The following is a 26,732-nucleotide window of genomic DNA, read 5'->3' on the forward strand; positions in this document are numbered from 1 at the left end:
ACTTCACTGATATCACTTTGTGTGTTGTTAAGTAATATTCATTTGTGTTTGCACTTGTTATGTTTTATGTTTATGTTTGTTCAAATTCTAATTGATTTAATGTGCTTTTTTGTAGAACTGGTTTCGTGCATCAACCAGCCAAGTGGTTTCTGGTAGCAAGAGCAAAGGGTTGGAGAACAATGGATTCAAAGCTGAGGTGAGGAACGGTGCCACCTCAGGTAAAAAGAGGGGCCGGAAACCAAAAGAACGCCCCCTGATGGACGAGTCTCTACAAACAAAGACAGATGCCCTCACCACCGCCCAAAATTCACCTCCAGCCATGACCCCTCCCTCTTGCTCAGCACAGTCCCCAGCCCTGATCCCTGACCAAACGGACAGTGATGATCCAGGCCAGGAGAGGCAAGTCCCCCCCTCTGCCTCCAGACGGAACAAAACCAAGAAGATCTTTTTGTCAGAGTAGCACTGCTTTTATCAACCCTGGAGTCAAAATGGATGCTTTTGGTAAACGTGCCGCCTGGAAGCTAAAAGGACCTTTCCACCTTGGCACTGAGTAGAAAGCCAGATCAACAATGAAAACTTTAAAGATTTTAAAAGAGTCTTTAAATCTTGGTTTTATACCTTAGAGTTAATGTGTGCACTGGTATGAACATTTATCACCACAGTAGTGCATTTCCTCCATTCCACTTCTGTTTCCTTTATAGGGCACACATTTCAGTTTCTGTTCCCTCAGCAAAGGCCATAAACCAAGTGCAAATCCAAACCCTAACATTGATAGAAGTTTTTAAACAGAAGTAGTATCCCAAATAGATAAATAATAATAATTTTCTCTGCAAGAGTCAAATTGTTTTGAAAGGATTTAAAAAGGAAATTCTATTAGCATGGTGAAGTCATTTTATGATAGCTGGTGTTTTTTCATGTTTCTTCACAGATATACTGTATGTGTACATAAACAGTAACTATATATATATATATATATATATCTATATACTCAAAGTAATGATGCCATCCTTCGTTTTCAAGCCTGATGCGTCCAGTTGGCTTTTGGTCAGTCACAAATTTTTTTGTGTGTGTTTTAGTGCAACATTGTTTCAATGTATTATTTTTCCTTTTAGTTTTGCTTTCATTACTTTTTTGGGTTTCCGGTTCTTGTGAGCAAATTTCACATAAGCTACAATGTTCAGTTGTTTTATTTCCCCCAATGCTGTTCCTTTTATCTAACATTTCCATGGTTACTTTAGACTGAAGGTGATAATTAATACACCCAAAAAGGGATTTTTTTTTTTTTATCTCTTAAGATGATAATTCAATTACAATAACACACATTGATTTTATTTAATCGATTTCATTTAAAGAAGCGAAACAAGGTCTGGCCAAACAAAATATTTAGCAGAAGGAAGGATTTTTAACATTGTTGCACCGTTGCAGCACAATCAAATGACATATCTCTATTAAAAGGAGGCCATACTATGGACTCTGCTTTATTATAGGTCTAAGCTGCAGAGAAGATTTACAAAAGCTATCTTTTATAGAAAGGTTTAAGATGATGACCTTTTATTACACAGGCAAAACATGTAAATTAACATTCTCAGAAAGTGATGTATTTGAATGAATTAGCTAAAAGTTGTTGCCTTGCACTTTAACCCTCTACCCTTCTTGCTCTCCTCTTATCTTTTTTGCACTCTAAGACTATTCAATCTAGCCTGCAGGTCGTCTCTTTAACAGGAGTGGGAAAATGTTGCTCTGATCGAAAAGGAAACAGTTAACTCTGTCTGAACTGTAAAACAGGACTGTGTAATTATTGCTTACAGAGCCAAGCAAAATTGTTCATACCTTTCAAACTTTTTAACATTTTTTTTCATTTCAACCACAAACTCCATCATGCTTTGTTTTGTTTCATTGTGGTTAAATAACATGAAGTAGCAATTAGTTATAATGTATTTTTACTAATAATACACATGTGTATTACTCTGTAGATCACCTTTTCCTGAACAGTGTTTTACATTCAGCTTTGGTCTCATCTGACCAGGGTGACACTTTTCACACATTTGCTTTCCCCTGCATGGCTTGTGTCAATCTGCTAATCATTAGTTGTATTCTTATTTCTGCTTTTCCATAAAGGCCAGATTTGTAAAGTTTTCAAATAACTCAGCTCAGGATGCTGTTTTTATATTCTATCCCTGCTTTAAGCTTTTCTACAATTTCATCCCTGACCTGCCTGATGTGGCTCTTTGGTCTACATGATTCTGTTTGTTCATCAGTGTTTTCCAACAACCCTCTAGGCCCTAGAGTCTAGGGCCTACGGGGAACAGCTGGGTTTATACTGAGATTTTACTTGTAGTAGTAAAATCTAGAACTGAAGTCTCTTGGTTGCATTAAACTTTATTTAGATGCAATAGATTAAAAGATGCTGAGCACATATGCAGTCCATGCTTTTTAGATTTTTTACAATTTAAAGTAAATAAGAATCATTTATTATGTTTCTTGTTTTACACTAAGCACTACTTTGTGTTGGTTTATCACATACAATTCCATTAAAACACATTGGAATTTGTGCTTTTAACATGACAAACATTTGACAAGGCTCAAGGGGTATGAATGATTTTGCAAGGTACTGTATTCCAGAAAGCCATAACTGGTCTTAACAAAGTTCAGAGTTCCTCAACATTTCAACTTCAGATTAGATTACTTGATTACTTAATATGAGAGACTATATTCACTTTAACATGCTAAAAAGTCAAAGTAGATACTTGAATCCACAGTTATGTTAAACTTTTCAGCAAATGTAAACAACATATTACTTGGTTTATTTGTGCTGTTTGTGTGATAATGACGCTCACTTTTGAAAAAAGAAAAAAAAAATCACAAATCTATTTTAGATTTTCTTGTGTGTATTACTTAGATAGCCAGTCTGCTAGTTTTGGATATATTGTGATGTGAGGGATAATAAGGGTGCTTTACTTGCCACTTTACCTTAAAGACCTGATACAATGCACCTAAAATCTACAAATCCACCCAGCCTTCCTACTGGCAAGTTGTCTGAATTTTGGAGCAAAATGTCAAAGTTATGAAATCCAAGCACTGATGTCAGCTGAACATACCCTAGGAATATAGAGTTTAATATGTTATTGGTGTGTTCAAGTGGTTTCATCCCCATGCTGTTACTTTTTATAATGTACAGCAAAAATTCAACTTGAATTCCTCCTGAACTAATCAGACAGTGGAGTGTATTCAGATGGGGATGAATATGTTTTTATAGTGGAATGGGCCTTTATCTGCTATTTAGGCTTAGTTGACAAAGAGCAGAAGTTAGAGAAGCACTGATCGGTCCATGGACGAGTTTTTAACACGAGTTGTCCAGACCTTGCGTGTATGCGTGTGCGCGAGTGTGTGTTTGTATTAAACGGTTAGCACCTTTGTAAAGAGTGGATGTCGGAGAACGGTGACACTCTCTGTTGAGTGTGATGCTGTGGCACAGAATCAGTTCGTCAGCTGCTTGTTTCTCGTCTCATACAACATTGCGTCGACTGTGTTTACCCGACAAGCTTTTGGTGTTGCAATATGATAGTTTAGCACTGCTTATAAGAGTGGATATTTTATATTTTATAACACCCTTTACTATCTGTCTTCCTATTACTTGGAAAACACATCTATCCTGCAGTGTGAATAAACTGCAACTTGTTTAAAACTTACAGCAATATACCATATTTAGCTGATTTTGTTGGCTTGCTAATTTTTTGATATTGATGTGTCTTCTTAGAAATCTGTGGCTTTTTTCCACCCACTCCCCGGTCCACGCCCCCAAATTTTCTTTAATTGCTTTAAAATGCTTTTTACATAATATGAATTTTACATAACGATGTTGGAAAAATAATTGTAGACCACAAAAACTTTGTTGGCATACACTGTTATTTTGTCCATTTTGATGATGCACATGATTTCAGCTTTTTTAGTACACAAAAACCCTGTTGAGAGAGTCATTTATTATTATTATTATTATTACATATAGATATGGGGGCAACAAGGCATATGTATGTGTGTTTGTTTCTGTATTTAGTGCACTTACTATAACATAAAATAGGCTTGAAAATAGGAGTGTTGTTGGAGCTTTCTAGTGACCTGGACTGTGTGGTGTGACTTTTGTACCCAGGGAAACAGGAGGCTCAAGTGTCTTCCCTTTGTCAGCAATGTTATTTCCAAAACCAAGGTTAATCCTTAGAAATCCTCTTAGCCTATGAATTTTACCCTGGTTCGTTTTGTATGCTACCTACTTGAAAAGCAGGAACTGGCATCCGACTGGTGCCGGCCATTGTAATGAAATATTTGAGAGCTGCACGACGGCTCATAACTGTTTATGATACATGGGTAACAGATAAAATTAGACTGATGATGTAATTAAGATTTCCATATCTGAAATTAAGCTGTATAGTACTTAACACTGGAGGAATCAGTTCCTCCTTTGTGTCTGAACTGTTACACTTTTTCTCCCAAAACCTGTTGTATTACCTGTGCATTAGTATCCCTTAACTAATTAATAAAGTTTGATGACTAAATCAGTGTCGTATATATGCAAGGTCTTTAGCAGTATTATTTTAAATGTCATTCACATTATATACAATATATCCACGATAACTTCACTACAACTGGTAAAGGTTGTAGTGAAGTTAAAAGAGTTTTAGAGGACTATGCATACCTTAAACAAGGTATGCATGTTTTTTCACAAGGCTGAAAAAATATAGTGTGACACCATTGTGTTTTTGCAGCTTGTTCTTGACATTTTCAAGAACAATTTGAAAATGTTTTTTTTCTTGTACGCTGTATGACAAATAATGTGTCACTGTCAAAAACCTGTGGTTACTATATTGATAAATGTTACTATTGGAGGAACCTATAAAGGTTTCCCAAGAGTTCTCTACTTGGGTTCTTATTAGATATGAAGTGTCAGAAAGAATTTATTCTTGTTACTGCTACCTTAAGGAAAGAAACTAATTTCTCTGTTAGCACCTTTGCTAGTTTCTTTCTCCTGTTTTCAAATCCACCAAAAGAGGTGTCCAGGAGGTATCCTGATCAAATGCAAAAATAACCTCAAATTATTATTTTTTTATTTTATCTTTTTTTTTTAATTCAGAAAGGTCCCCACCCAATCTCTAAGGCTGAGTTGAACCATCCTATGAAGGAAGTTCATTTCAGCTGTTGATAACCAAGAGCAGGTTCTTTCAGTCATGATTCAAATCTCATGAAAAGAGATGAGGGCCAGAATGTAGACTAACCAGCCTCATCCCTTCTCTTCACCACATTGTAGCATATGAGACATCAGTTCATCTGCCTATTTACTTTGTAAAATTAAACACCCATGTAAATATTTCATTTTTGGCACACCATAGAACAATTTCAACAGTGCACATGTTTGTTTTTATTGCATTGTGGCATTAAATTTTGAAATGACACACATTATGACAGTTCTGTGGGGTCTTGCTGTGTAAGTGTTTATGAGAGTTACTGAGCTTTTCAAGCATGAAACGCTTAACAATTATTAAGAAATGGAAGGATTTCCCATACATGCAGCCGCAGCAGGATTCATCATCAAATTAACGAGTAGCCAAGAAAGTAAAAAAAAATGAATGTTAAAATAAAACATTCAGAAATAATTAAATATATTATTTAATTATATGATAATTAAATAATATATTTAATTATCATATAATTAAATATATATATATATATATATATATATATATATACTCTGCGCTGTTAAACTTCACTAAGCTTTGGGAAAGGCCCCGTGTGATGTCATAGCTTACTGCACTATACATGCTTTTTACTGTAAAAAAAGGGAGAGAAAAAAATCTGTAATTGCATTGTAGGGCTTGAAGTCTTTCAGAGAGCCAACGCTGCACTGCGTTCGAAGAGTGAATAACGAAACGCCTACATATCCCATGATGCCTCAGCGAGGACCGAACACCTGATTGTCAACAGAGAAAAGCAATGTCTGCCGTTAGCGTGGAAGAAAGGCTTGCTAAGATGGACAACGAGGAGAAAACTTGCTCTGTTTCCAACAGGTACTCCTCTTTCAGGGTGGGGTGTTTGCCGTTTGAAACTTTGGACTATTTTTGCATTTTTATACATTGTTATAATATATATATATTTATTTTTTTATTTCAAAAATAGTTAAGCATCTTCACGGATGCTACCACTCACACTGTTCCTTCCATTAAACTGACACTTATAATAGCTGCTAGGTTCTAGGTAGAATTTTAGGTACATACAAATTTCATATACACGTCCATCGTGTCCCATTTTACACCAAGTGGCCTCCTGATATAACTTTATATGTTGAAACATCCGATGAGCTAACAATATTAAGCAATACATGCTCTAAAACTTTTAACACGTATATAACCGAGGGGCATGAATTACGGTAAGGCACTGACCACAGTCCACTTTAATTTAGGTTTTGTATGGCGATACAAATTAATCTTTTTAATATTCCGGACTAATTTATTATATTTTCCCTGTGTTCATGGTTACGGAATGAAAGAAATTCACATTTTAATGGCCAATAGTGTAATTTAAGGTACACGTGCTATGCCGTGAAGAAATTATCTCTGCATCACAGCAGCATGAAGGTTGATCCCATGAAGTACCACCAGAGGGCGTTGCTGATCAGTCCACTGCACTAGCACAGTACCATACGTCCCTGCTCCTGTTCATTTACGTAACCTAACTATCACAAATATTAAAAACGCCCTCAAAAGGGGATCGAACATGGAAATGACTTGCTTACAATGTACAGTTGAAAAAGGGCAAGGACCGAATGATTTTTGACTCCACAAAAATCTAAGTCTTGTTTAGTTCTAATATTTAAATGACTTTTCTTTTAAGATATGCTCGAGTGTGAAATATTTTATTGTTGTTTGAGCTATTCATCACTAGTTTTAAATGGAAAATGCAGACATATTAATCACCTTTCATACATATTAGTACCAACTTAATATATTTTATCTAGAAATTTAAAAATAAACCAATGCAAAGTGGCAGATAATTGTGTGTAGATTTTTATGAATAAAAATCATAAATGTGTGTTGTACATTTGCATTCAATCCTATTAACTTTGATATTGCTAAATTACATCCAATGCAATCAATGAGCTTCAGAAATCACCTAAATTGTGAACAATGACAAATTTCATCTAAGCACTACAGCTTTTCTTTCAAGGTCTCAGAGGTTTGTTAGAGAACATTACACATAATGCTGAACACACCGTGCCCACCATAAAACATTGTAGTGGTAGTGTCATATTGAGGTTGTCTTCAGTAGGGATTGTGGTGCTGGTCAGAGTTACAGGAAAGATGAATGTTGCTAAATACAGGCCATTACCGAAGGAAAACTTAAAACTGGGACAAAGCTGAATATGATTATGATAAAGCTGTTTTACAAAAAAGAATGGGCATTAATGTCACTCTTTATCAAAGCGGATAGAGACTTAGTCCTAATTAAAAGTTGGTACTGACATAAGAGAGCCTAAAATCTATTCTTGATGCACTTGGAATGTTTTTACTTGTAAAAAATACTAAACCGATTTATCATTTTCACTCCACTACTTTATGCTGGTTTTAGGGGTTGGCATTTAACATTTTCTTTATCATTTATTGTGAGAAATTTCCTATTGTGAGAAGGATGTTGATTTATCTTTGAATTTGAAAATATGATTAATACAGTTACTGTGTGAAGTTTAGTCATACTATATGTGGCTGTTTTTCAAGACCTGTATTTGTGTTTGTGGGACTGAAATTGCTGTGTCATGCAATGTTAAACATTTACCTAAAACAAAAGTAACAAATAGTTCTCATCACTTTTATCACAATAGTACTACAAAATCTGATAAAACTCTAAGTCTGTATCGCACGCATCTTGTTGGTCTGTCACAAAAACACCAATAAAGTGCATTGAAGTTGGAGGCTGTACTTGGAGTATTATTACTTTTGCAAGGTACTGTAGGGACATTCATTGCGATTAAACTTTTTCACTTACAAAATAATATGGAATAAGGAAAAAGTATTCAAAATGTCTTCGTTAAAGTTTTTAAGTTACAAAACTTGTGATTGGTTTTAGATGAGTTTTGTGTTCTCCAGTGTCTGGTAGTTCATTGAAAATCTTGTTTTTCTAGATAAACAGCCTAGTCTTGTTGTGTAAAAATATGTCTGACTCATACTTAAACAGAATAGCAACAGAATGAATTTCATTTCAGACTCAATCTGAATCATGCCTTCAGTAGATAAATATTTTGTTCCCAGGCTGCCTCTGCTGTGTTAGACTTGGCTTTGCGTCTTTGTATCCATAGAGAGTTTTTTGAATGTTTGGCATAGCAACTAACTGGAGCTTCTTGTTTCAGTGTGGCTTTCTTGTGCTGCAGCTGTCTTCAGCCTGCACTTTAAAGCTCTGGCCACGGCTCCATAACTGTGATTACGATCAGAGGAATTCCATTGTAGTTTGATCAAGGAAGAAAACAGAAGCTGGATGTGTGTAGTACAGTCAGAATAGCCGTAGGGGTTTGACATTTTGGTTTAAAGTAAATCTGTTTGCTTCTTTATTTTTTTTGTTTTTAATTGCATAGATTTGCAATAAACAAATAAATAAAGACTTAATATTTGCTTTGCCTGGCCTAGGAGGAGTGTAAGGGTGCAACTTGCACATTGCCAATGGCCGTCCTTCAGACTTTCAGCTGATTGAGCAGGAGTGTTGGGTTTCATCATGCTGTTTATTCCCTCCGTCCTCAGTGGGAGTGAACCCTGGGAGGAGGCACAGCTCTTTCTGTGTGTGTGCTTGTGGGCGTGTGTGTGTGTGTTTGTTTTCAGTGGTGCTGACATCTCCAGTCTCTGAGTAAGGCAGAGACGTAGTGAGTCTCTGCAGGGTACAAGCACATCATGTCCTCCCCGCCCTCCTCCTCCTTCATCTTCCTCCCTTCCCTCTTTTTCTCCGTGTTGTCACCTCTTCAGCTCAGCCCGAGGCGTCTCCTCTTTGGATAAAGTCAACATCAGCAATGAGCAGGTAGCTCTGACAGCTACCTGTTTGTCTATTCCTTCTTTAAAAGTTTCCTTGTCTGTGTCGCTTTTCTCCGGTCGCTCTGTCGCCCCTCCAGCCACGTTTTGCGTCACTGACTGTCCAAACTGTTTATGAGACATGTGTGTTTGTGCCAGTACTAGGGAGGTATAGCTCTAACCTGATGCTATTAATACAAACTAATGAACATAATCTGGAAAGGGGTAGGTGATCCTCTGAGATTTGCTGGCTGGACAGCCAAAGGGGAGGAGCAGAGAAAAGGAGCAGAGAAAGAGGAGGAAAAAACTGCTCTGCAGTTTCACTCTGTCGTTTTCTCTAACAACCAGGCTGTGGAGTCTTCCTCTGTCCAAAGGAAGGAGAATCTGAAACCTAAACAGATGCTTTAAGTTTCGTTTCTCACCCAAGTTAATACCCCCTCATATCTCCAACTCCTTAGTGTCGCTGGATGTTTTGCAACAAGGGGCGTGGTGGTTCAACGTGTTACTGTGCTCCGATGTATTAAAACTATTACCTGTTGGCAGAAGTGTTGAACTAAAACACAAGCAAATCCGAAATAGTTGCTCCTGTCATGAACACTATACCAGCTTACTCAGGAGCTAGAATATCTGGCTGTTGGACTCTAATACCTGATGGCAGGTAAGTGTCTTATTTATTCATATATTTTCAATGTTGACATCTTATTTTCAGGTTCCAAAGGAGCTTTTTCCTCTCCGAATGCGGAACAATGTCGTCATGAGTTGTCTTTTGAATCAAATTGTTGTTGTTTATCTACTGAGAAGATCTCTGGGGAATCATGCGACTGTATCGTCTTACTAATCAACTTTGTTATACAAATTGAGGCAAGAAAGGCTCTAGCTTGTTTGTTTTTTTAAGTAATTAAATGTCAGTTTATGTTTGGTATTGTTATGCATTTCTAGGGATATTTTAAAATTGCAAAAATTTTTACCAGCTTACTTTTTTCACACGCGCACTCCAAAAAGTTTTCTTGTTTACCTGCAATCTGACCTTTTGTCCTTTTTTTCCCTCCTCTCAAAGCTGCATCCATGGTGTGCACTTTGCATTTTGGAGCAATGAGCAAGAGCATGAATCAGCACCACCAGCCAGGCTAATCTATTATGGCACCGTGGTTTGGCTTTAACTGATAACCCAGTTTGAGCGAGCCGCGTCTCATGTGTAGCTCTGACTGTTGTCTGAGTACACTCCCTGGCTTCACTCAGGTGACTCTGATGAGATAAGATAAATCTTTGCCAGTTTTTCATTTGCTTCCCGACCGCCTCCTGACTACCTGAGGAACTATGTGATCTGAGTAAAGATTTTAGAGGCAGAGAATTGACTGGATGACAGCAGACGTCTTGGAATTCCTCTCTTATAGCCTGTAGTTATGGCCTCTGGCTCTTTACAGTCCTGTCTGGGTGAGGTGTGGATGTCTCGCATACTACAGTAAGTGTTGCTAAAAACTGGGGACTGGTTAGATTTTATTTTTTTGGTCAAAAATTTAGGGTTTTTTTCTTTTGCAAAAAACTAAAATGACAATTATGAAATTAAGAGTAATCTGAAGATTTACTTGTACTGTTTTGCGCTCTCCTAGGATTTGATTACTTAACAATATTCTGCTAGATTTTACAATATAATGTTTGTTTTTTTCCAGTATTATGGGTTAATTGATCTGTAGCTCGCCTGAGGAAACACTTCCATTAAGCAATTAGTTGCTGCATTGCTTTTGTTCTGCAAAGTGAAGCAGCTGTATTTCCACTTTTGCTGTTCCAACTCAGTATTAGTTTCTGTAGATGCTTTATTTTGGTCATGAGTCACAGAGTCCTTGCAGTAATCAGCATTGCTTCTCTGTCTTGCAAAAGACTTGAATGTCCATTGTGTTTGCTTTGAGTAGTTCATGCAAATTCACTTTGTGTCTTTGTCCAGTGAGAACCTTGTGTCTAATTTGAATCAGCTTGTTGTAATTTGTTTACCTTTTTCATTACTGGGACGATGCGTTTTGTTCAGTTGGACAACTGACTGCATGACTCAGCAGTTATTAGTAAGGCTCACTGCAGGGAGAGGTTATAGATTTTCCTCCTCTGTGGCTGTCGATCAATGATCAGGGTTTTTTGTTTTAAAGAGTGTTCCCACAGCATGATACTGTCAGTCGATGGATGGAACTAAATGCAGGGAAGTCTGGCAGAACAACCAGCGAGAGACTATAAAGTCTTGGGTGGAGGTTCGTTTTTCAGCAGGACAGCCAAATCCACTCTGGAATGATTTCGATCCAAGGATATTCTTGGTTTTGAATGACCTAGTCAAAGTCCAGAACTATGTCTACTTGACTTTGGACTATATATTTTCTGCCCAATCCAATTCAGTTTGAGCTATTTTGCAGAATTATGTAATTTCAACAGTTGGTTCTACAAAGTGTCACCCAATCAACCCGTTCCACTTAGCGCTGCTCTTTCACATAAAATCCCAATAAAACACAACAAAGCTTGTGATTAAATATGAAAAATCCAAGGGCAATGAATACATTTTAAAGTCTTTGTGCCTGTGCTCTGATTGAACAGTTGGATCCATTTGATTGAATTGTCTGAGCTGATTTATACACACAGGTCTCTGCTTCCATCTAAAGGAATGTTTGGCTGTCTTCTTATATTTTTTTTTTTTAGCAAAAGCTGGGGACAAATTTAAAATCTGGTGTTAACCCATTTTTATCTCCAGGACCTAAGGTTGTTTATGAACTTCTTTATCTGTTAAGCTTTTATCCAAAATCAGCTGTAAAAATGCCCTCTTTACCTGCTGCCTTTTCCACAATGGTGTACAAAGTTCACTTGCTGAAGATGTAAAAAATAAACTAAACATTAACCAATGGCTGGGGATACAGTAGGTCATCGCTGGTACAGTCTGTCATTTAACTGGACCATTTTCATTATGTCATGTGTTTTTTTTGCTCTAAACACTTAAGCTGGGATCTCTTTTGTGTTTGCTTATTTAAAGTGGAGGCAGTGAGGGATCGCTGGACCGGCTGCTGCCCTCTGTCAGCTTGGGTCTTTCTCCCAGGAAACGGACCACCAGCCAGTGTAAATCTGAGCCTCCGCTGCTCCTCACCTCCAAACGAACCATCTACACAGCCGGTCGCCCACCGTGGTACAATGAGCATGGAACACAGTCCAAAGAGGCCTTCGTCATTGGTAGGAAACTGCAGACATACAGTTTATTTACAAATTTGTTTTATTAAGATTACCTTCTCATAACAGCATAGTACAGTATATATTTTGGGAAAACACTGTTCTCCGTGGTCCAAGTGTTTAAAAAGTAAATGTAATCATTTGTGTTTTGACTGAGGTGTTTCCTTGCTCTTACTTTGTGACAAAACCTCAAGTCCCATGATGCATTTCAGCAACCAGTCTGATTAGGAGTACAGCCTTCCTCATGAACTGACTGAAAAAATGTCATCCTGAATCTGACTTGTTGCATGTTTGTGGCACATAGATCAAAACATTCTTGTGTTTTCCATTACTAACTCCTCCATATAGGAAAATATATATCTCCTGAGATTTGCTTTGACAACAGGGGTTTTCTAAAGTTGCCTAAATCTGTTATTGATAACTGTCAACAGGGAGCAACATAACTATAACAACATAGCTGCTTCCTGCAAACCGTAAAGTTCATTGCACAATCTCGTTGAAAAACCAATGAAGTCAAAAGCAGAGTCATAACCATATATAACTTGCTTCAGATAGTCAAAAAATTAAATACTGCTTATTGGGTAATATATTTAGTGTTCTATGTTTTACATAAAGGTTTTGAATTTCATTTCAGTAATAAAAAGAAAGTCAAAAATTCACCTCTTAACCATTTTTCTAAACTGTCCCACCTTGATATCTAATAAAAGATATATGTTTTTCTTTTTCCATTTTCAATTAGATTTGACAAGTTTGACATAATGGTCATACTTAATAAGAATTGTACTTTGCAGAAATTACCACTGATTTACTTTTCTTTATATTGTATTCCAGTGATGAGTGAAAGCTGTATTTCCAAACTGTTGATCCTCTTCCCAGCTGCATAAAAAGCAGCTGATGTAAATGTAAACAGAGCGTACAAATAGAACCCGATTTCATTGGGTTCTGACCCGAATTGTTTACTACAGTGTGAGAGAACGCAGGCCAGAAGGAGCTGGATGTCAGTGAAAGTAAGGCAAGAAGTGAGAAAAACTCCTACGCGTTGCTGCCTCGATGCTTCGCAACCTGAGAGGTGCAACTGAATGTTTGGATTACTCACACACTCTTAAGTGTCAGCAAGATTTGGACACTTTGTTGGTTGATAATCATCCCTACAATATTTTGAGAGCATTTTCACAGCAGCAATGTCTGCCAATGCTTTATACATTATGAGATAAATTAATATCATAAGACCGTTTGGCTTTTTATATTGGAAAATATTACTGTCACAGTTAAAGCATTTTTAGTTTCCTTATTTAGCAGATTTGTCGTTGCTCTTTTTTTTGCTTACTAAAGCTTTAAAGTTTTGATTAAAAAAAAACTATTAACAAATATTGCTTGTTCTGGCATAGTAATATTTATGGGGCATCCACCGGCAATAATTTCTCAATATAATATAAAAAATAACCTGCTGGAAGTAAGACTCATGCTTGTTTTATATGACATCACAGTTGGGCTACATGATATTAGAAAGTCATGTAGTAGTGATATATATTTTTAAGTTTTGCAATTTATTAAAATGTTTCTCTCACTTATGTTTGTTTTCTATCATTGGAATATTTTTATCTCTTTTCTGTGACCTTTAGTTTTCGCGACACTGTGATCTGTGGCAGTTTGGCTGCAGTGAGGCTCCAAATCCAACAGGCTGATTATGTTATGCATGCAAAATCTGTGACACTTGGAATAATTGCTGATAAAGATTATATTAAGAACATTAGTTTGTAATATCAATATTGCATGCACCAATTGTATGATAATACATTTTTTGATATGTGTAGCTCTTGTCTTTTATTTATTCTATAAATACATATTGTAACGTCTTTTTTTTTTTTCCCAAACTTATCCTGACAGGTCTTTGTGGAGGCAGCGCTTCAGGAAAAACCACAGTTGCCAGGAAAATCATTGAAGCTTTAGATGTGCCATGGGTTGTTTTGCTCTCAATGGACTCTTTTTATAAGGTACTTATAATGATGCAGCGTGTCTGACATGAACCGATGTGTGTTTGCGCGTGTGCAGGCGGGGGTGTGTGGGCGTGTGTGTGTGTGTGCACACATACATTTTTTGTATAGTTTTCATCAATGCAAGTTAATTTAGACTGAAGAAAATAAGACCATAACATTAAATTGAAAGATTTTTGGTGCCTACTCACATCAGGCTCCCTTAAATCCTCCCACTGGCCTGAAGGACAGAAATATAGTGGAAGAAAAAGAAACCAAAATATAATACAGTTTGAATCCTGAGGGGGAAAAGAGGAGTGACAGAGGAGAGAGAGGCCAGACTGAATAGAAAAAGAGTGCAGTGAAGTTCAATTAAATAAGAGACTTCATTTTTACCCCTCTGCAAGTTCGCCCACGCTGGTTGTGTAATCCTTTTCTGCAGGGGGTCATACCCGACCAAGGACTAGCACCGCTACAGCTCTCAGCCTGTTTTCTCGCTGCGCTAACAGGGATTTCTTTGTACATTAGCGACTTCATTTTTTTCTGGTGGAGTAGCTTACAGCCCACACAAAGCGTGGAACATCAGTTTATCATATTAAGTGTGTAATCAGCTCACTTAAGAAGGAGGTGTTGGTGTTCAGAAACTGCCAAATAGGAGGTCTGGACTTTTCAAAGCACAACCAGCCTAAGGGCACACACACACACGCATACATACAGAGACAGCACCTGGTACAGACGTCACAGTGGCGCATGATGTTTTACTAAATTTAGGTTCCTAACTTCGACTGCTCTTGAAGGGATCAGTGTTTTCACACAAGCATGTGTATATCATGTGGCAGTATTTGACTGTGTATGATTGTGATAGAGCATTGCAGATATTTTTTTTATTTCATGTTTATGAAATGTTTTCAGTTCGTTCTTGCATAAACAAGAACAACACAGGCTAATTTCTTACAGTAGAAGTCGCGCTGTGCTGAAACGATGTGCCTGTCCTCAGGTCCTGTCCCCTGAGGAGCAGCTGCTGGCAGCCAGGAATGATTATAACTTTGACCACCCAGATGCCTTCGACTTTGATTTGCTGACACACACCCTGCGCAAACTCAAACAGGGCAAAAGTGTGAAAATCCCCGTCTATGACTTCACAACTCATGGGAGACAGAAAGAGTGGGTAAGGACGACCTAGCGCAGCCTGGCCTGTTTTTTATTAGCTTTTTCACATTTATTCACGTTGCAAAAACTATTTCAATGGGATTTTATCAAAGTTTTTACATATTTTACAAACGGAAACCTGAAAAAGCTTGTGTGTATTTGCATTCGCTCCATAAATCCGGCCTTTGTGGAGCAGTAGCAAGAGGAAAGTCAAATAAGGTGACCATAGGCTTGTGCAGTTTAGCACAAGCCTATGGAGAACAGAACAAAAAGAAAATGCTGGACAAAAAATCCAGAGAGCAAAAGTAGCTCCTATTGATGACATTTTAGAAAAATCTTTTCCTGGATTTTTTGGAATTCTAAGATTTGTTTTAGAATTTCACCTCGGTATGGTAAAATGAATTCCCAAAGCACCTTAGGCTATTAGAGAGCACCTAAACTCATGAAATGTTGGGAGTGTTGAGGAGGACTTTTATTTAGTATAAGAGTGTCTTAAGATGGGAAGAAATATCAACAGAAAGCAGAAATATTCTCTATAAAATAGATAAAGCTGTAGGCGTTGCTTCTCTGTCCTATTTGGTTATGTGTCTTTTACTTCCCTATTTTGTATTGATCAAACAACTTTATATAAGCAAACAATCCCAGTGAGTTGCTGACAGCTGAGCAAATACCATTCCATCTATTTGATAGATGACCTAATAAAATGACCAGCATGGCAAGAAGCCATGACAAACCACAATGATGATGGGAATGTAAATAAGTTGCCATCAAACATGTTGATTCAGTGTGGCAATAAATTCATTTTCATCATCATGACACATTTTTCTTTATCCAGTCTAGAGTGTATGATTGGTTAATTTCTATCAACATATTATTGTTTGTTTGTTTTTTAGTCTTATTTTGTTTTGTGTTTTGTGTAATCACAGTCCCTAGAAGATAGCATCACACCTAGCTGCAGCTGCATCAATCACTCTTAGCATCAATCACTTAGCATTAATGCTAAGTGATTGATTCTAAGATAGGACTCTTAGCAGGAATTTTTTAGGCTAAGCTAGGAGCTCTCTGAGAGAACTCTGATAATCTCTGGGCATGTGGGCCCAGATCTGATCTGGCCAAAACCTGCATACACATGTAGTGGAAACTCAATATTAAACACTGCACATTGCCCATGTTTGATGCTAATCAAACATCAAACATGGTGGTGGCAGCATTATGCTGTGTTTTTTCTTCAGCAGGGAAAGTTAAGTTGGTCAGAGTGAAGGGGAAGAGCAGTCAGACTAAATTAATTCGTTGTCATAATGTCTACGATACCATTAAAGGGGTAGGAATACTTTTGCAACAGTGATCATTTTTCAGCATTTATTAAAACTTACTGAGATATCACTTCATGAATCTGATCTGTCATTATATCACTGTTTCTATGGGCATTTAACTTGAATGTTTTGTGTCTGTTTTTTATAGAAAACTGTTTATGGAGCTAGTGTCATCATCTTTGAGGGAATCATGTCTTTTGCAGATAAAGCCCTCCTGCAGGTACGGCATAAATATTGATCTGCAAATCATTGAAAAAGCTTGCTTTAGTGTATTTCGTTAGTGTATTCATTTCTTACTAGGTCTTTTAATTAGACACATATATTCATTTTATCTGTTTGCAAAGTAAACAAATGCAGAAGCCTCACATGTATTCACATGTGGGTGGATATAGATGAGTAGAGAATTGCAAAGATACATTTGATTGACTTTCTAGATTTTGTTTTTAGCTGTTAAATGTCACTTATTTAATATGGATATTCAAAATGTGCCCTTGTTTTTTCTCTTTTTCATTGTAGCAGGTGTTTAAGTTGTCCTTACTTTAACTGTTATTTTATATGGGTCTCTTGCTGAAATAACTTCTAAAAATATTTAAACAAACTTTGCCAATTGCAAGCTTGACTGTGCATTCTAGATACCTTTATTTACTGATAATTAAAAATGAAACATTATTTTTATGTAAAATGTAAGTTACATTTTGAGTAATAGCATATTGGCAATATATATATTGCCAATAAGCTTGTCATTACTGAAATATATTTAATTAAAAGAAAACATTATACTAAGTAAATTTGACACAAATTGTAAGAACAATAAATAATTCTAGGTTACGACACCCTTTGTTTCAGCCTTATTGGACTTTTTCCAAAAAAATATAAGCTTAATCAACTTACAGTAGTCTTTGCCTTGAAGAATTTCACCATAATTTTTATTATGAAATATAATACAATGAAATCTGAAATCTGAAAGGAGGTGAATTCACCACCAACCAATAAGATTCTCAGTGTCGTTTTACTTTATGTTTATCAGTTTGAACTAAAGCTTCATATAACCAAACATTTCTAATTGTGTGGTGCATCCCGGCAGCTGCTCGACATGAAGATCTTTGTGGAAACCGACTCTGACATCCGTTTAGTGCGCCGGCTGCGGAGGGACATCACGGAACGAGGCCGAGACATCGAGGGTGTCATCAAACAATACAACAAGTTTGTGAAGCCCGCTTTTGAGCAGTACATCGAGCCCACCATGCGCCTGGCGGATCTAGTGGTGCCACGTGGTGAGCGCTTACACACTGACTGCATGGACTAGTTCAGAATCAGATAGAATCAGATAAAAGTCGAAACTGTGGCCTAAAAGACAAATAAACCCTGAAACTACAGACTTCTGTCATCCTGTCAGGTGGTGGGAACATGGTAGCCATTGACCTGATTGTGCAGCATGTTCACAGTCAGCTGGAGGAGGTAAGAAGGGTCATACTCACAAATCTAAGCAATGAGATATTATAATAGATTTCAATAGAGCCCCGTTCCTTTTCATTTTTTCCATCTTTTTTATTTTTAAGTACTACTTCCTAACTATATGCACTCGGTAGAGTTGTTTTTGCTCACGCCCATTTTTATATTTAGCATGCAAGGGTCATCATGCCCTCTTGTGGAGGATGTCTGAACTGCCTGAGTGTTAGTGAAGGTTTTAAATTTCTTTGGATTTGTATTCTTGACTTTCTCCTGCTGAATTTCACATTTTTAGAAGACATGCACTTAAGAGGGAAACTGTTAATTCTGCTTCGTGTGTATTTGAATTGATAACACCAAAAAAGGCACAAAAATCAAGCTGATCAGATGGCTTAATGAACGCTGTAGTGGTTTTGTAGATTTCAACACAGTTTATTAAGAATGCAGGTTGTTTTCCAGTCTGCTTTGGTTATCTTTAAAAATTACTCCATGTTTTATATTGTCATTAAAAGGAAATTTAATTAAAAGCAGGTGAAGAAAGAGGCAAAAATAAAAACAATGCAAAAGCAAACAGAAATAACTGACCAGATGCTCTTTTTAATAACCAGATTCATTTGTCCCATGGAAGCTGTGCTTAAGATGGTTAATTCTATCTTAAGTGATGACTTGCAGCAAAATGGCACAAACAGAAAAACTGACCATGATATCCTGCTTTATTGGTGACAGTTTGTATCTCAGCAGACTTTGATTGATTCTGTGGAGAAAGTTTGACTCGTAGCTTTAAGAAATTGGGACACAAAGAGCAAGATTGTCTTTAAAGGCACGACTGCTTCTTTCTCCATTACACAACCTGTGATCCCACCAATGATATGTTTGTTAAAATGAGACGACATATGAAACTGACTTTTGGTTTTCCTGTACCACTGCACTAATCGCAAGTTTTGTTTGTGGGGAGCACTTTTTGCCATGGCGTTTGCTTTTTTTTATGTCCTCCCCACCACAAACACAGTATCACACATGCTGCTGATGGATTGCTCTCTCACTCTCTCCCCTCCTCCTCACCCTCCGTTGCTCACAGCGTGAGCTCAGCGTCAGGTAGTGTGGCCTTTATCCTCTATGTCTTTCTCTCTTCGACATCTTCCCAGTTCACCACTTGCTTTAGCTTTCCACTTGAAGGGATAGAAAAAGCGCTGAGCACAAACCAACATGTCTTCCTCTCTGTCGTGCTGGCTGCCAGGACGCATCAGCAGGTGGTGCTGTTGCATCTTGTATTAATGAGGAATTAAGCCGTCCACTATATAGTAATATGTTACGGAGCTGTGCAAAGAATATTCATACATTTTGTCACTCTACAACCACAAACTTCAAGTCTTTTTTCAGAAGGTGGGAGAAAAATCATATTTTCAATTTTTTTTTTTACGCATAAAAAATCCCTTTACTCTGGCACCCCAAAATAACATACAGTGCAGCCAGTTACCTTCAGAAGTTGCCTCATTATAAAGTGCATATATGTGTTTAATTTAATCTCAGTATATAATAAAGAGGTCTTTGGATGCCTCAGAGCTTCGTTAGAAAACAATCAGTATCAATTAACACAGCGGACAAGTCAGAGATGATGTGAAAGTGTTTAAGCAGAGGTAAGTCCTAAACCAATATGCCGAACTTTGAACACCTCATCAAGCACTGTTCAAATCATCATCTGAAAATGGAAAAAGTGTGACACAGCGTTAAGACATGGCTGGGTAAGGAGAGATTAAATCGGAGAACCAGCCAAGTTGAGCTTCAGAGATCCACTGGGAGAATCATTAGTCGGGATAATTAGTCCCGTCACTTCCCATAGACAGCCATAATGGTGAGGTTGAACAAAGAAAGCCATTGTTACAAAAAACAATCCTACACAGCATTAGACTAAAATTAATCATTTGGCCTACAAGTTCCTTAAGAGTTGAAGGCTGCAAAAAAACAAACAAACCTGAGACCAGGGCAGTAATCAGTTTATAAATGCGCAGAACTAGTTCTCATGCCACAGAAGACCCACAGCTGTAGCTTCAACAATAGCTAGTCCTTCAAAGTATTGACTCAGGGGCCGTGAAAACAAATCCATGACACAATTTTCATGTTTATTTGTTTGAAAAACATGTCAGTTTCCTCCCACATCGCAATAATATTAAACTTTTTGTTCGTCTACCCAATAAAATCCCATAAAAGCATAATGAGAACTGTGGTTGGAATGTGAGAAAAATGTGAAAAAAAAATTAAAGGGATGTGATTGTTTCAAGACTGTAAAATCTGAATCTGTGGGCCAGTTCCAAATCTATGGAAACTGTAGTTTAAAAAGTTTAAACGTGGTGCGACGCAGCCAGCACGCAGTGAAAGGTGTTGGTTTTTCCTCTCTTTATGTTTAAAGAAATGACAGCTCACACTCTTCCTGACTCCTGTGTCTAAAAATACAGCCATGAGTCTGAGCAACTGACCCCTCCTTTAAGTGGCAACAACAGAGACGGATGGAAAGAGACTCTTAACAGAAAGCAGAGAAAGAGAAAGGAAGCGCTCGCTGCAACTATTGTTGATTATCACATACCTCAGCCACAGAGAAAGTTTCCAATACCCTACTACAAAGCAGCGAGTTTTTCCATTGAATGTCGGCCACAGTACATGAGGCAGACAGAGAAAGGAAGTGAGCTCGGTGTCTGTCTTTAGACACAGGATGTGCTGGGGCCTGTGAGCTGAAATACCAACCTTTACTGTTTTACACGGTGAAAGAGTGACAGCCGCACCAGCGCTTGTGCACCGCCCACGCGTACACACACTGGATGCACATGCAGATATCAAAATCTGATCCAAAAGGTGATTGTTTTCTACTGTATCTGTAGAAATATGTGAAACCATGGACTATAGCTCTAGGCTTTCTTAATGTTATGGAATACATCCACTATTGAGTTTTTTTGTTGTTTTAATTTTCGGTTCTTTTGGAATTGAAATGACAATTTGACATATTTCTACATAGTCGCAGCTGTCACACTTTACACTGTCTGATCAACCTTCATCCTTTCATTCACCTGATGTTGTGTCTCTTCTCATTTGTCTTCTCTTATCTGTTTGTCTTTTCTTTGTCCCCTTCTGTGTGATTGTTGTCTTGTCAAAAAAAAAAAAAAAATCTCCCTTTAGAGGAAACTTCGCTGGGATATGTGAGCAGATCTGCTACAATCTTTCTTTTCTTGCCTTTTGCTAATCTGTAATGTTTCTGATGGTGTAGATATTTTGTAGTGTCAACATAACTGCATCACTGGGTGTTTATAACTGTTTCTGCTCCTCTGGAAATCAAAATCAACCAGTTAGTTTTTTCAGACCTAATGTCTGAGTGGTTAAGCAGAGACCAATTAGAAAAAAAGAAAACTTTTAATTTGTTTTTGTTTAAAGGGCATATATCAGCTTTCCTTTACAGATGTACGTTGTAATTTTCTTACTGAAAATAGAGAAATAGCTAGAAAAGGAAACGGCATGAAGGAAAAAAGCCAGTGTCGGAAACACACTTGCTTAACAGTAATGGCATTTCATCTGAACTGCATTTGTAGAGGTAGCAAAGTCTCCAGCTCAAATTCTAGTTGTCAAAGTAAATATTTACGTGGGTATCTATCCATAAAGATGAAGGAAGAGTCTAGAAGTATTGTCTGAAAGAAGTAGCTTTGAGACATAACAAACCACCACAATACAGAGGAATTTAACAACTCTGTGACGAACTTTATATGCATGAAATTTACTTTCATACACAATTTTAAATTTCAGAAAAGTGCCTCGTGATTTACTTATCAGCTTTGAAAAACAAAGAAAGTGTTAGGTGTAGATGGTTTTCACATTACTTGTTGAAATATGGTGTTATATTCCCTTCAACATGACGTTTATTTATTTTACTCTTACAAATAATATTGAAAAGAATATTTCTGATTTCTTTTTAGTTGTAATGTTTTTTTTTTATCCATTATCCCGGTCTCTGCTAAAACTGTGCACTCTGCAGTTTTCTGTGGTTTTTATTTTTCAGTCCAGAACTACTCTTGCAATTTTGTTTTGCTTTTCAAATTTTCTCTAACTACTACAGAAAAAAAGATCTTTACTGATTTAATGTTTTATCTGCATGTAAATTCACCTGTGTGTGTATTTTCTGAATATGAATATACAGAGTGTGTGTGCACGCCTCTGTGTGAATTCTACAAGATTTCTGCACAAGTCTTAATTGCGCTTGCCTCCATTTGTGCTTGCACTCAAGTCTCTGTCCATCTTTCTTTCTGTTTTTGGCACTCTCACCCTCTGCCACCCCCGCTTTACTATTTGTTGCCGTGGTTACAGGGCAGCCCTGGCTTCTGCACACCAGGCCCAACCCCTCCCCCAGACCCTCAGCGTTCTGGAGAGCACACCCCAAGTCAGGGGCATGCACACCATCATCAGGTAAAAGCTTAAAGAAAAATACCCTAATGGAAGATTTAGCAGAGTAAAGCCTCTGCTGTCAGAATAAACCTTGTAACTCTTATTTTTTCACTGATCATCTCATTTAGAAACAAGGAAACCAGCCGCGATGAGTTCATCTTCTACTCAAAGAGGTTGATGCGCCTGTTGATTGAGCGAGCGCTCTCCTTTCTCCCCTCTCAGGTTAAATACATATAAATAAATCAATTTATGCCGCATGGAGTCTGTATTGTAGAACATAATAAGCATAAAGGCAGCCAACAATCAGCTCAGGACGCAGTGAGAACAAAACATGTAGATGGCTTTAAAATGTGAACAGTGTGAAAAAATAAAGACAAATGGAAAGATGAAGTGCTTGTGTTAGAAAGAGATATGCAGCCTGAGATGACCTGCAACACAAGCATGGAAACTTAGAAACTCACCACAATGGAAAGTTTAAACCTTAATTCTGGGTTGCTGTGTGCATCTCTCACTCACTCACATGAGTTTCTAATGCCCTTTAGCGTGTCTGAATGTATGTTCTAGACGTCTGCAGTACAGTATACAGCATTCTGAACAGCTCTGTGTTTATACTGTGATGCTGTCCAATATTAACTCAGGTCCACATAGTGCAGACCCCCCAGGGAGAGGACTACGAAGGCAGGAGTTTCCATGGAAAGAGAGTGAGTGAGCTTCATTTAGCTTTCTTTCCAATAGTCACAGTTTAAAGCCACTTAAAATGATTTTCTTTTCATTTTAATTTATTCCTCCAAAAGATTACAGGGGTGTCCATCCTGAGAGCTGGGGAGACCATGGAACCAGCCCTGAGGGCCGTCTGTAAAGACGTCCGCATCGGGAAGATCCTCATCCAGACCAACCAGGACACAGGGGAACCTGAGGTACAACGATCACTACTGTAGCAACATCAGAGCTGTTAGACACACATTACTATCTAAACATACTTTCCTTTCCTTTGCAAGGATCTATTTAACTCAGAATCGGAAGACTTTATTTTTAATTCCTGCAAATTTGTCCTTGCAGTTGACCAGTTTGGGAAAAAACATTGAAATAGAAATATAACTGGTCTGACAAATAATGACCATACATATAAATCCAAACTAATTTAAGAGTATAGTAATCGTGTAGCACTATAAAAATGTGAGTGTTTATGCACTAAGCTTGTAAAGTTGAAAGGAATTTTAAAAAATATTTTTCAAGATTTGTTTTGCTTGTTTCTATAATTGTGTTTTCCATGTGATGATAATAAAAACACAAACTTGTTTCATAATAGTATATTATCAGTATAGTTTATTAATAGAGCTCACTGTTCTGTTAAATTTATTTCTGTATTTAATTATGTATTTATTTATAGTAGATCTTTAGTTGTGTAACTTTTTAATCATATGGATACCAAGTTGATACTAGTGAGGAGAATGTAACAATCAATACTGCATCATTCAACAACACTTCTAAGTCATGTTTTTCTTGAATTTTGAATAAAGTGTTTAAAACTGAAATTGCTTTACCTTTCTGTTTCTCAGTAAACGCAGTTTAAAACTTAACTTCACTGGACGAGTAATTAAAATAAAACGGTTGCATGCAATTTTATGAATATAAAGGTTTCAATGAGCAGGTGTTTGAAGCGCTCCTAACTTTGACTTTTAGGAAAGTGCAGGAGCCCCGAATATAGCAGCAGGTCAGTTAGGTCACGTTTTTGGTATTAACCACACACATCCTGTCTGCACATTTTCAGCTTCATTACCTTCGTCTACCCAAAGACATCAGCGAGGACCACGTGATTCTGATGGACTGCACTGTGTCCACTGGGGCTGCTGCCATGATGGCTGTTCGAGTTCTGCTGGTGTTGATTGCTCCAAAAATCTTCCTTTTTCTGCATTCATTAAGCTGCATTCAATATTTAACCTGTTTTTTTTTTTATTATTATTATTTTCATTTTCAGGACCATGATGTTCAGGAGGACAAGATCCTGTTAGTTTCTTTGCTAATGGCGGAAATGGGAGTCCATTCAGTGGCCTACGCATTCCCACAGGTGAAAATCATCACCACAGCCGTGGACAAGAAGGTCAATGATGTTTTTCACATCATTCCCGGCATTGGTGAGTGCTGTTTGAATCTTTAGTTTTCCTTTTTAGTCTTACTTGTTAAGCTAAAAAAAAAGTGTGTCAAAGTCGGTTCATCTGACCAAGGGAAAATTAGCCTATTCCAGTTTATAAAACGACTTTTTATTCTGCACAGGAAATTTTGGAGATCGGTATTTTGGAACGGACGCACCGCCTGACTGGAGCGACGAGGACTTAGACGAGCCCAGTTACTGATTGTTGCTCACGCTTTAAGGATTCAGGCCTTTTGGGGGCAATCTGAAGACATGCTCCTCGTCCTTCTCTTTCTGACTGCGGCCGGCCTGCATCCTTCAGGGATCGAACAGGAAAGACATGCAAAATAATTCAAAATCAGGAAACGGGAGTTTGCAAATAGACTAACTTGTAAATTATTGCATTTAAAAATCAATTTTGAACACTGTTGAGTGACTTTGCTGTTATGCATCCAAAATATTTTTTATTTGTACAGTTTGTTATAGAGCTAAAATATTTAAATTGTGACAATCTATTAAAAAAGTGCAGTTTTAAGATGTATATCTTGCCTTAAGTCATGTACTGTGGACGACACAATTGAATGTGAGCTTGCACACTTTAAAAAAAAAAAAAAACTGAAGCTTTTTGGGTTTTTTTCTCTTGTTGTTTTACTTTTTTTTCACAACATGCCTCCTTCCTTGTAACTTTCAGAAAAGTAAAATCGTAGCACGAACCCGTCTTGCTCAACTTCCATCGCCGTGAGGCTTTTCTGAAGGACCATTCAATCGGAAAATGTGTGGGTGTTGTGTTTTTTTTTTTTTTTAGCTCTCTCTCAACCTTTTCCTTCAACGTGGATGCTGACCTATCCAGCCTAAAAAGGATGTTGAAAACCGAAGTTCATTATACAGCTTTAAGTATGTACTTGTGGTGTATATATTAAGGCTGGATGTCTGTCTTTTACATCTTTTTTTACTATGTATGAAGCAGCTGAGTGGGACGGGCGTGCATCTTTTTGTTGCTGTGGAAATGGGTTATCTGCATAAAATTAGGCATATAGTTTTAACCCAGTAGGTGGGATTGGTGATTTGAAAAGAGGGCAATGATGGTATAAAAATATCCACAATGTGCCGAATGTTTTGATTGGGGAGTTTTATTGAAAATAAATGATATTAATCTGTTTAAGTTTCATTGTTCTTATTGTTGTAAATTATTCAGTTTACCAGAACTGGGGTCACACTCTGCAATATTGACCCTCACCAGTTCTATAGTTCATATCTTGAAGGTCAAGTCGTTGAGTGTTTGTAGTGTTTTTTATAATTTACATTTTTGCAATATTGGCGTTTATCTGAAGCGGAAATGTAAAAAAGTACAGTAAAATTACGTTTTATTGAAAAGTGGAAAATACTGCATCATGTTAGTTGAACATATGTCATATTTGCTTATCTCTGCTCCTCCATTTTGCAACCTGTTACTCACCAATAAACTCTTTCCATACTGAAATCAAATGATTGCGTGCCGTTTCATACCCTTTGAACGTTTTCACATTTTATTATGCAATCACCACAAATGTCAATGTGTTTTATTTGCACTTTTTTGTGTCAAACCAGAATAAAGCATTGTGTTATTGTAAGGCTGATGGAAAATCATACAATGTTTTTAAATTATTTTGCAAATAAAAAAATCTGAAAAGTGTGGTGTACATTTTTATTCAATGCTTGAAATGATGCGTGATTCTTGTAAGCGAAACAACTGATTTCCATTCAGATTGGGTGGTAGGTGTGTGTGAACATCATGTTTTGAGTATTGATTTAATCAAACTACAGATTTAAGCTATTCTTACATGAATATAATTTAATCCAAACTCTTCTATTGTAGCTCTGCTCTGGTCCTGCTGGAAGGTGAACCTCCACCCAGGTTTCAGATTTTTAGTCGTTTTTAACTTCTTTGTTTTTGTCAGAATTTCCAATCTTATCTCCATGTCCCTGTTTAAGAAAAACATTTCTATAACACCATGCTGCCATCATTTTGTATTTTCATTGTGATGATATTTTTAGGGTGCATAAGCAGCATTAGCTTTTCCGCCAT

At 37.2% G+C, this 26,732-nt stretch overlaps 2 protein-coding genes across 13 annotated transcripts in view; both read left to right on the forward strand.

Moving 5' to 3' along the window:
- Window positions 1-4,563, forward strand: part of znf512b (zinc finger protein 512B) — a 37,119-nt gene extending 32,556 nt beyond the window's left edge. For all 4 annotated transcript variants that reach the window (XM_032576140.1, XM_032576148.1, XM_032576157.1 and 1 more), the window contains one exon: window positions 116-4,563. In XM_032576140.1, coding sequence (XP_032432031.1) covers window positions 116-460 — 345 coding nt within the window. In that variant the 3' untranslated portion in view covers window positions 461-4,563. The remainder of the gene's footprint in view (window positions 1-115) is intronic.
- Window positions 4,564-5,927: 1,364 nt separating this feature from the next.
- Window positions 5,928-26,339, forward strand: uckl1b (uridine-cytidine kinase 1-like 1b). Of its 9 annotated transcripts, none has more exons than XM_032576226.1 (15): window positions 5,928-6,056; window positions 12,040-12,233; window positions 14,118-14,224; window positions 15,201-15,371; window positions 16,814-16,885; window positions 17,750-17,939; window positions 18,062-18,123; window positions 19,193-19,209; window positions 22,459-22,557; window positions 22,665-22,758; window positions 23,175-23,237; window positions 23,331-23,453; window positions 24,308-24,415; window positions 24,515-24,671; window positions 24,811-24,945. In XM_032576226.1, the coding sequence occupies exons 1-15, from the start codon at window positions 5,983-5,985 to the stop codon at window positions 24,888-24,890; spliced, it is 1,611 nt and encodes a 536-aa protein (XP_032432117.1). In that variant the 5' UTR covers window positions 5,928-5,982; the 3' UTR covers window positions 24,891-24,945. The 9 variants fall into 9 exon arrangements, with proteins under 9 accessions (XP_032432117.1, XP_032432108.1, XP_032432068.1 ...); XM_032576217.1 differs by lacking the exon at window positions 19,193-19,209 and adding an exon at window positions 21,283-21,302; XM_032576244.1 differs by lacking the exons at window positions 5,928-6,056; window positions 19,193-19,209 and adding exons at window positions 9,357-9,693; window positions 21,283-21,302 and having other exon boundaries at window positions 24,811-26,339.
- The last annotated feature ends 393 nt before the right edge of the window (window positions 26,340-26,732 follow it).

This window comes from Xiphophorus hellerii, chromosome 1 (genome assembly GCF_003331165.1).
Source record: "Xiphophorus hellerii strain 12219 chromosome 1, Xiphophorus_hellerii-4.1, whole genome shotgun sequence".
NCBI classification, from domain to species: Eukaryota; Metazoa; Chordata; class Actinopteri; order Cyprinodontiformes; family Poeciliidae; genus Xiphophorus; species Xiphophorus hellerii.